At 39.7% G+C, this 14,906-nt stretch overlaps 1 protein-coding gene across 1 annotated transcript in view; it reads left to right on the forward strand.

Annotated features, from left to right (window-relative positions):
- Positions 1–14,906, forward strand: part of SMAP1 (small ArfGAP 1) — a 142,386-nt gene that overhangs the window by 102,855 nt on the left and 24,625 nt on the right. The window contains 2 exon segments of the mRNA XM_023754308.1: positions 1,062–1,142; positions 5,309–5,389. Coding sequence (XP_023610076.1) covers positions 1,062–1,142; positions 5,309–5,389 — 162 coding nt within the window.

Raw genomic sequence — 14,906 nt, forward strand, 5'->3', positions numbered from 1 at the left:
AGGAAAAAATAACCCTGAGGTTTATGAATTCGGATTGTGATTCAGGAATTGCAGCTATAACTAACTTAAGCAGATTGAATGAGGATTTGTCATCTCATAATGTTATTTTGACATTACATAATAACCTTTCTATAGTAGTACCTTTAATTTTTAAATTCCTCATAGGCACTATTGATGTGATTGGGTAATAGAGAGATGTCAGTTTTATGGCTCCAAAGATCTACACATGTTGTAAATATATTTCAGTTATATTTTTGCAGTTAAGAGAGCAGGAAGATAATGTTTCCATTAAAGTGATCAACTACATATATATAGAAATTCAGTAGGAACATGTGTGAGAAAGCTTTTAGATGAAATCCTTTTTTCATGTATAAATTGTCTCTGCTGCATATATAACTGTCTCATAAGGCTCTGGGGTAATTCAGCAAGTACAGCTTTGGAAATAGTGTTTGTGTGTGATCTTAAAGAAGGAAGTGTATAAATTGCTTTATAAGTCTATCTGCTGCTTTGCTGTTATATTGCATTAATCCACTTTTTTCCATATCCTGGCCTTTTTTTTTTCTCCTGTTTTCTTAAACAGTAGATTAAAACTTTAATTTCCCCTACTTCAGATCTGTTTTATTTTCCATTCTTAAAACAGTTACTACTCTAAGTTAAAAAACACACAAACTCATTTCTACCTTCTTGCTACTTGGAACAATATGTCTTCATACATTAGTATTTCAATAGTAAATATTGACTAAAATTGAATCCCAGGCAAAGCTTAATTATTTTTTAAATACTTTCAGTATGACCTGGTTTTAATAAATTTTATATCCTAGTGAAATACATTTTTAATCATGCACTATCCTATAATAAATATTTTAAGAAATTTTATGTGGAAATTAAAAAAAAAGCAATACATTCTTCTTGATGCATTATTTTCCTTTGTTAACATACTCCTAAGTACTTCTGTATCTTAGAAATACATGGGTTTTTTTGTTTGTTTCTTTCCTGTACCTATCAGTTCTGATTACCTTCTTTTTGTTTTTTCTCTCCTGACTTTTCATCTGATTCCACAGATTTCTTCCTCTGATGCTCCCCTTCAGCCTTTGGTAGCCTCTCCTTCTCTACAAGCTGCTGTTGAGAAAAGCAAATTGGAGGTATGCTAGTATTTTAGCCAGGTACATTATGTAGTGTTCAGTGGTAAATGAACTTCCTTCCTCATTATGCCATACATAATTTGGAGTGCTGTAATAGTTGTTTAAATTTTGTATGGTTTTCAGTATTAAATATGTTAAATATAACTATTTCTAGAATATTTTCCTATGCCACAGGTAGGATGAAAGGGCTTTAATCTATATTTAATTAAAAAATCACTGATTTATTTGTACCATAGGTATATCTCAATATTTAAGAAGGAATTAACCTTCTTTTGTTTCCATTACTGCCTTATACTTAACGTTTTTAATAGTTGCTGTTGAAATCTTTGATATATTAGTAAAATCTGATTAAAATGTTTTGTTTCTATGATTCTGTTGTTATAATCACTTGAAGACAGTTAATGTTTTTTTTTAAGCATTAGTAACAGTCATGTATGTAGTATAGAATCATGAGTTTACAATAATCAATGATAATTTTTAGACTGTGTTTGGGGTAGCAGTGGTTAAGGGTACATGATGCTACCCCGTTATGGATTTTTAAATCCATCCCTACACATATTTGAGGTTTAAAAAAATTTTACTCTACTTTTTTCATTTGTTATCATGAATTCATTTGAGACATTGTTTGAACTAACACTTTTTCTGTGTCTACACCTTGATAAGTGGTTCACTAGACCTGGAGGATACACAGGCAAATAAGATATGGCCCCTGACCTCAAGGAGCTTATAGTCTAATGGTGAAAAATAGATAGCTAGGTAACTTTACAGGTTTCTAATACAATATAATGTGTGCTGTGATTGACATGCATTCATTGTGCTGCAGTTAATACAGGAGTCATACTTTTGATGCATCTTAAACTCTTAATAAACATTAGCTACAAGGATGAGAGTACATTCCAAGTAGAGAAAGCATCTTGTGGGGGAAAAATCTGTCAGCAAAGTGGAATGTTTGGGGATTTGCAAATAAAATGACATGGCTGGAACATGCATAGGATAGGGACAGAAGTCAGAGAGGAGTCTTCTTGTGAGCCTGCTGAAGGTAATTGATGTTCATTCCGAAGGTTCTGGCACTTTAATAAGTTCTAAGGATAAAAGGGGTAACCGGATCTGATTTTTATGTCATAACACAGCTCCACTGTTTCTGTGGAGAGTAAATTTTGTGTTGATGGGTGTGGAAAAGGCTGAGAACCTGTTATAACCCATGAATAAAATGATGGGAGCATGTGCTAAAATGGAGGCTGAGGGAATGAAAAGGAAATTATAGTTTTAAGAGATCTTGAGAAGATAGAATCTGTGGGAATTAGTAATCGATGGAATATGGAGGTACTTTGGGAAGATTTGATGACTCCCAGTTTCTGTCTTTTTTTTTTTTCGTATTAGTTAAGGTATTACAAATGTGTCCTCACCCCCCCCCCCCATTAACCCCCAACCAGTTTCTGTCTTGAGCATTTTAGTAGATGATGATGATATTGAGTGAGAAAAGGATAGAAGCTGAGGAGGAGGAACAGGTTTGAGAAGAGAAAAGGGAGATGAATTAAAAGTTGTATCTGTTGACTATGAGATGACTGTGGAACATCCAGGTGTCTAAGTAGGTGGTTGGATATACAGGTCTTTCAGTTCAGAGGAATGAGCCAACTGGAAGGGAGGGAAGGAAGGAAAAGCATTCTATAATATACTAGAGGCCCGGTGCACAGATTTGTGCACTGGTGGGGTCCCTCAGCCTGGCCTGCGCCCTCTGGCAATCCAGGACCCCTTGGGGGATGTTGGATTGCTGGTTTTGGCCCGATCCCCACAGGCCAGGCTGAGGGACCCCCCTGGTGCACAAATCTGTGCACCGGGCCTGTAGTATGCATATAAGATCTTTGGTTAATCTCTTCCTGCCCTCCCCCTTCTCCTTTTCCCTCTGTGATTCATTAGTCTGTTCCATGTTTCCATGTCTGTGCATTGAGCATCTGCCCCCTGGTGGTCAGTGTGTGTCATAGCTACCAGTCAAACAGTTGAATGGTCACTTAGGCTTTTATATATATAGATAAAGAATTTTTGCACATCTCATTTATTTTACACTTAGAAAGCAGGGATACTGTTATTTACCTCATAAAGTTAGGATTAAGTGAGTCAAAGTAGTGTTTAGCATATGATAAGGGATCAGTAAGTGTTGGCTGTTGTAAGGAAGAATGATACCAAAGAACAATGCTCCACTGGATGACACTGAGTAGTGAGACTTGAGAGTTTGGTCTCTGTTGTCCCATGACCCTACCATTGATTAGCTGTGTTGCTTTGTGCCTTACTTTCCTAAGATTTTGTTTCTTTGTTTGTAAAACAGCAATAATGAGTTTTTTTCCAGACAGTTATTATAAAAATTAAATTAGAAAATAAGGTGCTTATTATATTAACTGGCCCATGGGAACTTTTATTATCTCTCTTATGTTATAGCCTAGTAATTGCCAGTATTACCTTTTCTGATTTACAAATAGCAAAAATTCTTTTGTTGAAAGCGGTTGTGTCAAACACCATTTTAAAGGCACAAGTGCAAACTCAACCTTTAGGTATTTAGACTAACTTTTGTGTGATTATTATTCTGCTTTACCTGGGTTCATCAGTTTATATTTTATTGTTTACTACTAGGAAACTAAGGTTAGATCAGTACCCAGTTGCAGTAGTCATTCAATTCTAGGTTTCTACACATCTCTCTCCTCTGTAATGCGTATGAATAATACTCTTTGTTTAATCTTTATTTTTTTTTAGGATTTTTTTTGAATTAAATGTATTGGTTAATAAGATTACATAGATTTGAAGTGTACAATTTTATGATACATCATCTGTATATTGTAGCGTGTCCACCTCCCAAAGTCAAATCTACCATTTTCATATATTTGACCCCCATAATATATCCTTTTTACTCCCCCACCTCCCTTCCCTTTGGTAACCACCATACTGTTGTCTGTGTCTATGAGTTTTTGTTTTTCTTGTTTATTTGTTGCTTTCAGTTTTATATCCCACATATGAGTGAAAGCATATGGTTTTTAGCTTTATTTCTTTCACTTAACATGATCTTCTCAACATTTATCCATGTTAATTTTTATTTCATTTTCCTCTTTTTGGCATGTTTGTAGTCCTTAAGTTTTTAATATTATATCCTGTTTCATCCTTCTTGAAATTGCAAATTGTGAACATCATGATACCATTACAGTTTACCTTGACTGTTGGAATACACTAACTAGTAAGCTGGCTCTGGTCCCAAAATACTGTATCTATATTTACCTTTTATTTTCCACGAGAAAATAATTGTGTTTGCCATTTTAAAAATCACAATACTGTAGTGATAGACTGAAAATATTTTGTGACATCTTAAAAAGTGATTGTACTGTACCTTTCCCCTTTATATTTACATGTTATAATCTGCCTTTATCTGTGAGATAGGAATTGTATTCATCAGTTAGTTTATTTTTTCTTATTCAATTTTGAACTTTATGGTGCTATTAGGAAGCTTATGTAAAGATGCAGTGAGACTTTATTGAATAGAGGTTTCATTTGTTTAATTACACAAATTCTAAAATATCAAGTCTCACCTCCATTTTAGTTTTTTTAAGAAAAGATATATTTTTAAGAAATATATATTTTTATTGATTTCAGAGAGGAAGGGAGAGGTAGAGATAGAAACAATATGAGAGAGAATCATTGATTGGCTGCCTCCTGCATACCCTCTATCTGACCAGAATTGAACTTTGACCTCCTGGTTCATAGGTCAGTGCTCAACTACTGAGCAATACCAGCTGGGCAAGAAATTATATTGTTAAAAAATATTTTTTTTATTGATATGAGAGAGAGAGGGACATTGATTTATTGTTCCACTAATTTATGAATTCATTGGTTGCTTCTTCTATGTATCCTGACCGCAGATTGGACCTGCAACCTTGCAGTATCGGGATGACACTCTAACCAACTGATCTAAATCTGAGGGCCAAGAAAAGATGTTTTTTATTCATCAATATATAACCTCATTGAGAATATGAATTTGCTCTTTACTTTTATATTTCAGTATCACCAGATATTGTCATCATTGAAAATTTGTACCTTTCTCAAATGACAACTCAAACTAATAAAATGTGTTAAGAGCTGACAATTTTTAAAAAGTAAACTTAGCAAAACTTTGGGCTGTGTTTTAGAAAGAAAAGGAAAAAAAAAAAGAAGAGAAAAAGAGAGAAAAGGAACCAGAAAAGCCTGCAAAACCTCTTACAACTGAAAAGGTAAAATTTCCTTTTTTAAAAAAATCTATAAAGACTACCATCTTATTTGCATACTTATATGTGAACTAGAGGCCCGGTGCACAAATTCGTGCATGGGTGGGATCCCTTGGCCTGCCGGTGATTGGGGCTTACTGGGCCGTCTCGCCCAGTCCCAGTAGCGGCCGATCAGGGCCAGCCAGCCAGCTGGCCATGGGGAGGGACTGCAGGGAGTTTGCCAGCTGCGGGAGGTTGGCTGTGGGAACGTCCTTTCCACCAGGGGCAGCTCCTGCGTTGAGCGTCTGCCCCCTGTTGGTCAGTGCGCATCATAGCTACCAGCTGGTCATCCGGTCATCTGGTGGTAACGGTTGCTTAGGCTTTTATATATATAGATGAGTTTGGGGATATTCATAATATGCAAATAATAGTTCTTTGAACAAGTATTTGTTGAGCGATTACTATGTGCTAAATATGTCCTATTGATAGCTTGTTCTATATGATTTGTAGTCAGTTATATATGTGTGGGTATAGATAATGTGAGTTCCTCAAAGACAAGTATTCCCTTATTAATGACATAAAGAATGGCATTTTAGCTTACTGGTATATGCACAGACTTCAGTAAAGTTTGAAGAATGAAAAAGACCCAAATATACCTGAAAGGGCCTTCAGAAAAGACTCCATGCTTAAGGTTAGCATTTGAACTAGATTTTGAAGTGTAGGTAGATAAGGTGCAAAGGAATATATCATTTGGACTGAACACCTTGAAGGATAGGCATGGAAACTGGAAACATACAAAGTAACTATGCTTAGGAAAAGAGGACTAGAGGAGTTTGAAGATATATATCTATGATAGAAAATAGTGAAAAAATAGACCAAAACAGTAGATTGAGCTCAAATTGTAGAAGATCTTAAAGGCGGGTTAATTCTTTATTGGAGGAAAGGCTGTGGGAAGCATTTTTACTTGCCTAAAGCAGATGATACAGCTAATTCACAAGGATTCTTTTGGAAGATTATTTGGCAGTGATCTGCAGGATAGATGTGATTAGACAAACTAGAAGTAGAGAGAACATTAGATTTTTTATAAATAATTATGGCTGCTTGGCTTTGAATGCATTTCACCATAGAACCATGGAAACATGGTAGGGGGATTGTCAGTAAAGGGAGCATTCTTGATTTTCCTGTTGAAATTTTAAAAATTGACTTTATCAGGGTATCATTTACATACTACAAAGTGTACAGTGTGAATATGTACTCGTTCTTTCTCTGTCATTTGGTAGAGTCTCTGCATTCAAAGAGTTATAAACAAGCTTTCAGCAAGTTAAGATGTACTAAGCATCCAAAGACTCCTCAATTCTTCATGTAGCAGTCAGTTCCATCCATCATCTGATTCTTCACCTGTCTTCCTAGCAGTCTCCCTCCATTGTTCATATAGTCAGACTTGTCCATTGTTACCTAAACAAACTTTCCTGCTTTAAATTGCTTTTCCAAAAATGTCCTTTCCTTTCCCCACCTCCTACCTAAAGCTTACTCATTCCGTTGTTTCCATGCAGTCCTCTAAACATCCCAACTAAATACATTTTCTCCCTTCCTCAAAATTCTGCTATTTCCTTCAAGTACTCCTGCTGCTGCTCATGGTAGGAGCCTGTGAGAGAATACTCACACAGAGGGAAAAACTTTAGTTTCTATCAAAGTTTTGTGGCCAAGATACTGCACAGTGTATAAAAAGAAAGATTTAAAATTATAACAGGGGAAATTGAAAGAAAAATAGCACAAATAAAGAAGCTTTACTTCACATATAGGAATTTTTTCTGTATGTTCTGAGCTGATTTTTTTCAGAGGGTGTATATAATCTACACAGGAGAAATTAGTAGTAATATCAGTAAAAATACAGGGTGGGCAAAAATAGTTTTACAGTTGTGAGTACATGAAAGTTTATTCTTGTATTTTTTAATTATTGTATTATTTTGCATATGAACAACTGTAAACCTACTTTTGTCCTACCCTGTAGTAGCAGTAGTAGCCAGAATAATATCATCATAAATAATAGTTGGCTTTATTGATCATCTGCTTATACCAGGAGCTATGCCATGTGTGCAACTTTTACGTACAGTTGTATATGTACAACTTATATATAATAAGTGACCACCCATTTATCTACTGCCTAAATTAGGAAATAGAACATGGCCAGCACCCCAGAAGCTGTCTCCCATAACTCTTTTTAATAAAAAAAATCACTTCCCTTCTCCCCAGAGATAATCATTTCCTTGCATTGTAGAAGTAGTTTCACCTTCTCTGCATGTGTTTCTAAGTAATGTGATTTTTTTTTTGTTTTTTTAAATATATTTTATTGATTTTTTACAGAAAGGAAGGGAGAGAGGTAGAGAGTTAGAAACATTGATGAGAGAGAGAAACATTGATCAGCTGCCTCCTGCATATCCCCTACTGGGGATGTGCCCACAACCCAGGTACATGCCCTTGACTGGAATCGAACCTGGGACCTTTCAGTCCGCAGACTGACGCTCTATCCACCGAGCCAAACCGGTTTCGGCTGTGATTTGTTTTTCTTTATTTTTTGAATATATGAATGGAATAATGCCATAGATATTCTTGTGTTTTGCTTTTATTAGTCAACCTTTTTTTTTTCTTGTAAGGGTCAATCATGTTGTGTATAATTACAGTTTATTCAGTTAATTAGCCCTCATTCCAGAATCGCTGATTTAAATTCTACATCCATGAAACTGGGTCTTTATAGAAGAACAGAATCATGTCTGCTGCATGACTCACTGGAGAGCACCAATGAGAGAAAGGCTTCTCTTGGTGTGGACACAAAACCTTTCTCAGCAGTTTTACTCAGACACTGAAAGGAAATGATATAGTTATGTATATGGAAAAAAATTTGTGATAATGCCATTAAGTGGGAGGTAAAATATAACATCAGTTAAAACTGACATCAGTCATTTCCTTATTAGAAATTATCTAAAGTAAAATTTATCTTGTAAAATCACAATTCTTTTCATCTAATTCCTACTTGATTAGAACCACCTGCATTTGGAGGCAAAATAGAACAGTGTGTTAGATGAAAAATTTGATTAGAATCATAGACTTGAGCTATAGAGAAAGCATTGGCCCCATAGCCATAAACTTTATCATCTTCTGGAGTATCACTTTTGTGGTACTTAAAATTATTTGTCTAGATTATTGCATTTATTTGAAAATATTGCAGTGCCAGAAAAACTAGAGGCAAAAATAGGATCCCAAATTCATCAAAATTTAGCAGGGCCTGAACACTGGGAAAAATGAAAAGATACTAGTAAGTCTAATTGCTTATAATAAAGTAGAAGTGGCTAAGCCCTTCATAGTCTGGCCATTACCTGTTTTCACATTTTGTTTTAGTTAATTCTTTCCCAAATCTATATAATTTCCAGGAAAACTGAGTAGATATTTTCTTCTGAACATTCTATTGTTATGTTATTAAGTACATGAATTATGGCATATATTTTGGCTACCTTTTAGCTTAATGTTCTACTTATCTGGGTTATAATCTTTTTTCTTGTAGTCATGCTATTTCAAAAATTGTTTTTTAATATGTTATTTAAACTTGTGGCTGAGCAGAGCTCCCCCTGTGGGAGCACACTGCCCACCAGGGGGTAGCTCCTGTATTGAGTGTCTGCCCCCTGGTGGTTAGTGTGTGTCATAGTGACCAGTCATTCCCAGTCGTTCTGCTGTTAGGGTCAATTTGCATATTACCCTTTTATTATATAGGATAGAGGCCTGGTGCATGGGTGGGGGCTGGCTGGTTTGCCCTGAAGGGTGTCCCGGATCAGGATGGGGGTCCCACTAGGGTGCCTGGCCAGCCTGGGTGAGGGGCTGATGGGTGTTTGCAGACTGGTCACACCCCCTTCAGGGTGGGGGTCCCCACTGGGTTGCCTGGCCAGCCTGGGTGAGGGGCTGATGGGTGTTTGCAGCTGGTCACACCCCCTTCAGGGTGGGGGTCCCCACTGGGGTGCCTGGCCAGCCTGGGTGAGGGGCTGATGGCTGTTTGCAGGCTGGCCAAACCCCCTTTAGGGTGGGGTGTCCCCACTGGGGTGCCTGGCCAGTCTGGGTGAGGGGCTGAGGGCTGTTTTCAGGCTGGCCAAGCCCCCCTGGTGACGGAAGCTCCCAGCCTCTCCTTTTTTTTCTTTTTTTTTTATTCTGGGATTTATTTACCTTCTATAATTGAAACTTTGTAGCCTGGAGTGGAGCTCAGAGCCAGCCAGGACAGGCAGGAGGGAAGCTTGGCTTCCTCCATCGCCCAGGGCAACCCAAGGCTCCAGCTCCGTGGCCATGGCCTGCTGAAACGATTATCTGGGGTTTATTTATCTTCTATAATTGAAACTTTGTTGCTTTGAGTGGAGCTCAGAGCTGGCTGCGGCAGGCGGAAAGCTTGGCTTCCTCCATCAGTGGGGCAGCCAAGCTTCCTGCTTGCTCCAGCTCCATGGCTGCCAGCTGCCATCTTGGTTGGGTTAATTTGCATATAGTCGCTCTGATTGGCTGGTGGGCATGGCTTAAGGTGTAGCGAAGGTACGGTCAATTTGCATGTTTGTCTTTTATTAGCATAGACTAGTGACCCAGTGCACGAAATTTGTGCATGGGGTTGTGGGTCCCTCAGCCTGGCCTGCACCCTCTCCAATTTGGGATCCCTCTTGCAATCCAGAACCACTGGCTCCTAAACACTCACCTGCCTACCTGCCTGCCTGCCTGCTACTCCTAACTGCTCCCCTGCTGGCCTGATGGCCCTAACTGCTCTCCCCTCCTGGCCTGATCCCCCTAACTGCTCTGCTTTTGTGTGTGTGTGTGTGTGGACTTTTCAGCATTTATTACAAAAAGAACTTGATCCTAGCCCAGTTTTCCAACAAGTCACCAACTCAAAGTCTGACGTGGTCAGGGCCTGTCTGGCTGGGGAGTGAGCTGGTGGACAGGTGCAGAGCCCTGCTCAGAACAGCAGACATTTCATTCTTCCCGTCCGGGCTGGTAGGAGCAGATGTTGAAGTAGCTCTCACAGGTCCTCACTGAGCCTCGTTAAAGCGGGTCACCATTGTCTTGTGCAGTGCTTCCTTATATGACTCAGAGGTGACCCCATAGGAGCTGCCTCGGGCACCCAAACCGGAGCCCCGCACCCGTGTCTGGGCCTCAATGGGTTTCACAATGCCCTGCTTCTTACGACCCAGGCCACTGCCCTCTTTCCAGCCCATGGCCTGGAGCATGTGAATGCCGATGTTGTCACTGCCCAGACCATCCCTTGTGGGCTGCTTAAAGTCTATGGAGGCGGCAGACATGCCACCATACTTCCTCCTCTTAGGCTCTGGTGGCTCAGGGATGCCATACTTCTCTCTGCGTTCGGCTGCCTGGTCCCGGTCCTGGCCTGATCCTCCTAACTGCCTGTCTGCTCTCCCCTCCTGGCCTAAACCCCCTAACTGCCTATGTGCTCTCCCTTCCTCGTCACGCCTTCAGACACCAGCGCAGGAATGCCGGGAGCTCTCCACTGAGACCCCACCCCTGTCCTGACTCCTGCTTCTGGGCCCGGCAGTTGTGGGGGGGCCGCTGCCTCCCAACCTGATGCCCCCCTCTGGGCCAGGCGGTGCCACGGGTCTGTGTGCACTTCTGTGAGGGGGTGGGGGGGATACTGTGGCCTGTCCTCACGCCTCCCCCTCCAGGCTAGGCAGTGCCATGGCCTGTGCGGGCTTCTGCTGGTGGGCCACCCCCAGCGGCAGCCTCATGTCCTGGTGGCGCAAAGCCCCCGTCCCCGCCCCCCCGGCTCCTGTGCGCGTGCACCTTTGGTTGTGACTCGGACACCGTTAGGACCAATTAGCATATTTCTTCTTTATTGTATAGGACAGTGATGGCGAACCTATGACATGTGTGTCAGAGGTGACATGCAAACTCATTTTTTTGGTTGATTTTTCTTTGTTTAATGGCATTAAAATATATAAAATAAATATCAAAAATATAAATCTTTGTTTTACTATGGTTGCAAAGATCAAAAAATTTCTATATGTGACACGGCACCAGAGTTAAGTTAGGGTTTTTCAGAATGCTGACACGCCGAACTCAAAAGGTTCGCCATCACTGGTATAGGACTAGGGAGCCGTTCTCAACCTGTGGGTTGAGATTCATAACAGTAGCAAAATTACAGTTATGAAGTAGCAACGAAAATAGTTTTATGGTTGGGGGTAACCACAACATGAGGAACTGTATTAAAGGGTCGCAGCATTAGGAAGTTTGAGAACCACTGGACTAGGGGCTCAGTGCATGAATTGTGCACCTTGAAAGGAACTGTGGACCACAAGGCTGCGGTGGGCACAGGCGCAGGTCTTGGCCCATCCTCCGCGCCCCCGCCCTGCCCCTCCCGCTGCAGCCCCTGGTCCCAGGTTTGCCGGCAGCCTGGCTCCCACCGATGCCGCTCCTATGCGCTACCAGCGCCGGCCCCGCTTGCACCTGCTGACAGCGTGGAGTGATTGGGGCCGGCACCAGCAGCAGATGTGAGCGGGGCCAGCGCCATTAGTGGGTGTGAGTGGCGGCTGATGTCCTGACGGCCCCTCAGGAGCCAGGGGTAGGTGGAGAAGCCCTTGGGCGATTGGGACTGGCAGCTGCCACTTGCACCTCCTGACAGCGCCAAGCGATCGAGCCTGGCAGCAGGTGCGAGTGGGGCTGGTGCCAGCAGCAGGTGTGAGTGCCGGGTGGGACCACAGCGTGTGGGAGCAAAATATTTTCAGTAACCACCAGAGACTCGCCCTGATGATAGCAACTGGCGCCTCACCTTGGTCTGGCGCCCCCGCTCACCTGCTCTACTGTCCCGCCACAGCGATGCCCACCATGTTACGTGCTCTGCCACCTGCTGCTGATGCCCGCCATATTCTGCGTGCGCCCCCTGATGGTCAGTGCATGTCATAGCAACAGGTTGTTCAGTTGTTTCGCCATTCAGTCTATTTGCATATTAGGGTTTTATATATATAGATATTTAGAAGCTAGCTTTTCACCACAGTAGAAGAATGCTTAAATCCAAGACTCTCTTCTTTAAGTAGGCTAACCTACCACATATAAGTGAGCTAATCAATACAACCACTAACTGTAATTCAAGGGAGTAATCAATAAATAGCTGCTGGGTTTAGTCCTAATAGAGTGTAAAGTTTGACTTCTCTATCCTTTTTCTCAGTAAAACCAATGTTACATAATGTCACTCTAGGTCGCACTTGAAATTGGTGTTGGGATGTCCTGTTTTCAAGATGTTCTATTTTTTATTCTTGAAAAATTTTTATTTGTTGATTTGAGGAGGGGAGGGAGAGAGTGAAAGGGAAAGAAGTGTTGTTCTATTATTTATGCATTCATTGGTGGATTCTCGTATGTGCCCTGACTGGGGATGGAACCCACAATCTTGGCATATCGATATGATGGTCTAACCAACTGAGCTATACCCAGCCAGGGCTCAAGATGTCCTATTTTTTAAAGAATAATTAAGGGAATTTTAAAAATTTGTAATTATATAGTGAGTTTATATCTATCTGAAAGTGACATTTTGTAACTTCATAGAGATTTTATTTTAGAAGTTAAATTAGTTTTTTAAATTTCTTAACCTTTTTATTGAAGTATAATGTATAGATCTTGAGTTTATACCCCAGTGAATTTTTACAAATATATGCACAGATTAATATTCAAAGCATTGTTAGCACCTCTCATTTTCTTGTTCTTCCTATTCAGCCCTCTCCCAAAGTTAATCACTATTTAAATTTCTGTCAATATAGATACATTTTATCTGCTTTTAATTTTATGTAAATGAAGTCATACAGCACCTACTATTTCCGTGTCTGTTTTTTTATGTTTGAAAATAATTTATTTTATTGTTGACAATATCACAGATGTCTCTCATTTCTGCTCTCCCCCCCTCCTGTCTGGTTTCTTCTGCTAATCATTGTGTCTGTGAGATTCAATCATGTTTTTTGTGTGTTCTTTTCTTATTAAGTACCTGTTTACCTGTGGCATATTTGATTTTTCCATTCTACAGTTGGTTGACCCAAGTAGTTTTTGGTTTAGGACTTTGATGAATAAGGCTACTATGAACATCCTTGTACATGCCTTTTAAGAAGCATATTCACATAGCTTATTGGGTGTATACCTAAAGGTATAAATGCTGCGGCTTAGGAAATATATATGTCCAGCTTTAGTTTGTTTGCCTAAGAGTTTTTCATAGTCATTTTACCAATTTATATTCTCTTCAGATTGTATGATAGTTAACAGACGTTTTGCATTTTCAAAAAACCTGGTATTGTCATTAAAAAAGAATCTGGTGGGTATAGAAACTAAGATTTTTATTAATTGGTGCTAATTTAGTATACAAAATATCCTGGCAATTGAGGTTATCTTTAAGTGAGTAAATAATTTAAATAGCTTGAAACAGTTGTGACTACAACATGCAAGTTCTTTCAGCCAAGACAGTTTGCTTTTTTCTCACTGTTTTACCTAGTTTAAAAAAGAAAGAATTGAGTAGCTAAAGTAAGAATTATTGTTTTACAGAAAGCAATAACAAGATGATAGTAACCTTACTTGTTAGTTAAATAACTGTATACTAAAATGCCCTCAACCCTAAAAGAAAAAGGAACCAGTTGAAGTTATAATAGCTTTTTAATACTTATCTATTATTAAAGTAAATTGTGGTAATAAAGAATGTGTAAGTTGTGGCAGAAAACCATATTTTAAGTTCTATTACATGCTTGTAGTAAATTGCAACATTTTTTTCCGTCATGGAATTTCTAAATGTTTTTTGCAATCATTTAAAGCTTTATTGCCAGTGAGGCAATAAAAAGAAAAGAAATCCAATTACTTCATGTGCAAAGCTTTCATTTCCTATTTAATGAAAAAAAGGAAGACTTTTGTTCAGTAAGCATGCAGGCTTTACAGTCCCTCACAGTAGATTAGAAATTTCCTTTAATAGAAAGTAAAAAAACTATGTCCTCAATAAATGCTCCGATGAAAGGTAGTTTTATTAAGTTAAAGCCTGTGCGTAAGAATGTTGCAGCCAAGCCCGGGCCAGTGTTGTACAGTGAGTAGAGCTTCAACCCACACTGAAGGGTTGAGGGTTGGATTCCTGGTCAAGGGTCAAGGGCACATACCTCCTGGGTTGCAGGTTCCATCCCCTGTGTATGTGTGTGGGGTTATATGAGAGGCAACCAAGATGTGCTCTCTCACCTCTTTCTCTGTCCCTCCCTCCCTCCTCCCCTTTTCCCTCTCTCTCTCCCTTCCTCCCTTACTCACTTCCACTCTCTCTAAAAATCAATGGAAAAATATCCTCCAGTGAGGACTAACAAACAAAAAATAAGATTGTTGCAGCCAAGTTGGAAAGGGTCAACAATTAGATTTGATGGGTCATCAAAAGTAATAAAAAGAGTAAGTGCTTACTTGATGCTTAATATATACCAGCTCTTCTAAACCCTTTATAGGGTGTCTCCAAAAACACACTTTGAATACCATTATTAATCCAGTGGGTTACATCTGAAAAGAAACAAAACAT

Source organism: Myotis lucifugus, unplaced genomic scaffold (assembly GCF_000147115.1).
Source record: "Myotis lucifugus unplaced genomic scaffold, Myoluc2.0 scaffold_59, whole genome shotgun sequence".
Taxonomy (NCBI): domain Eukaryota; kingdom Metazoa; phylum Chordata; class Mammalia; order Chiroptera; family Vespertilionidae; genus Myotis; species Myotis lucifugus.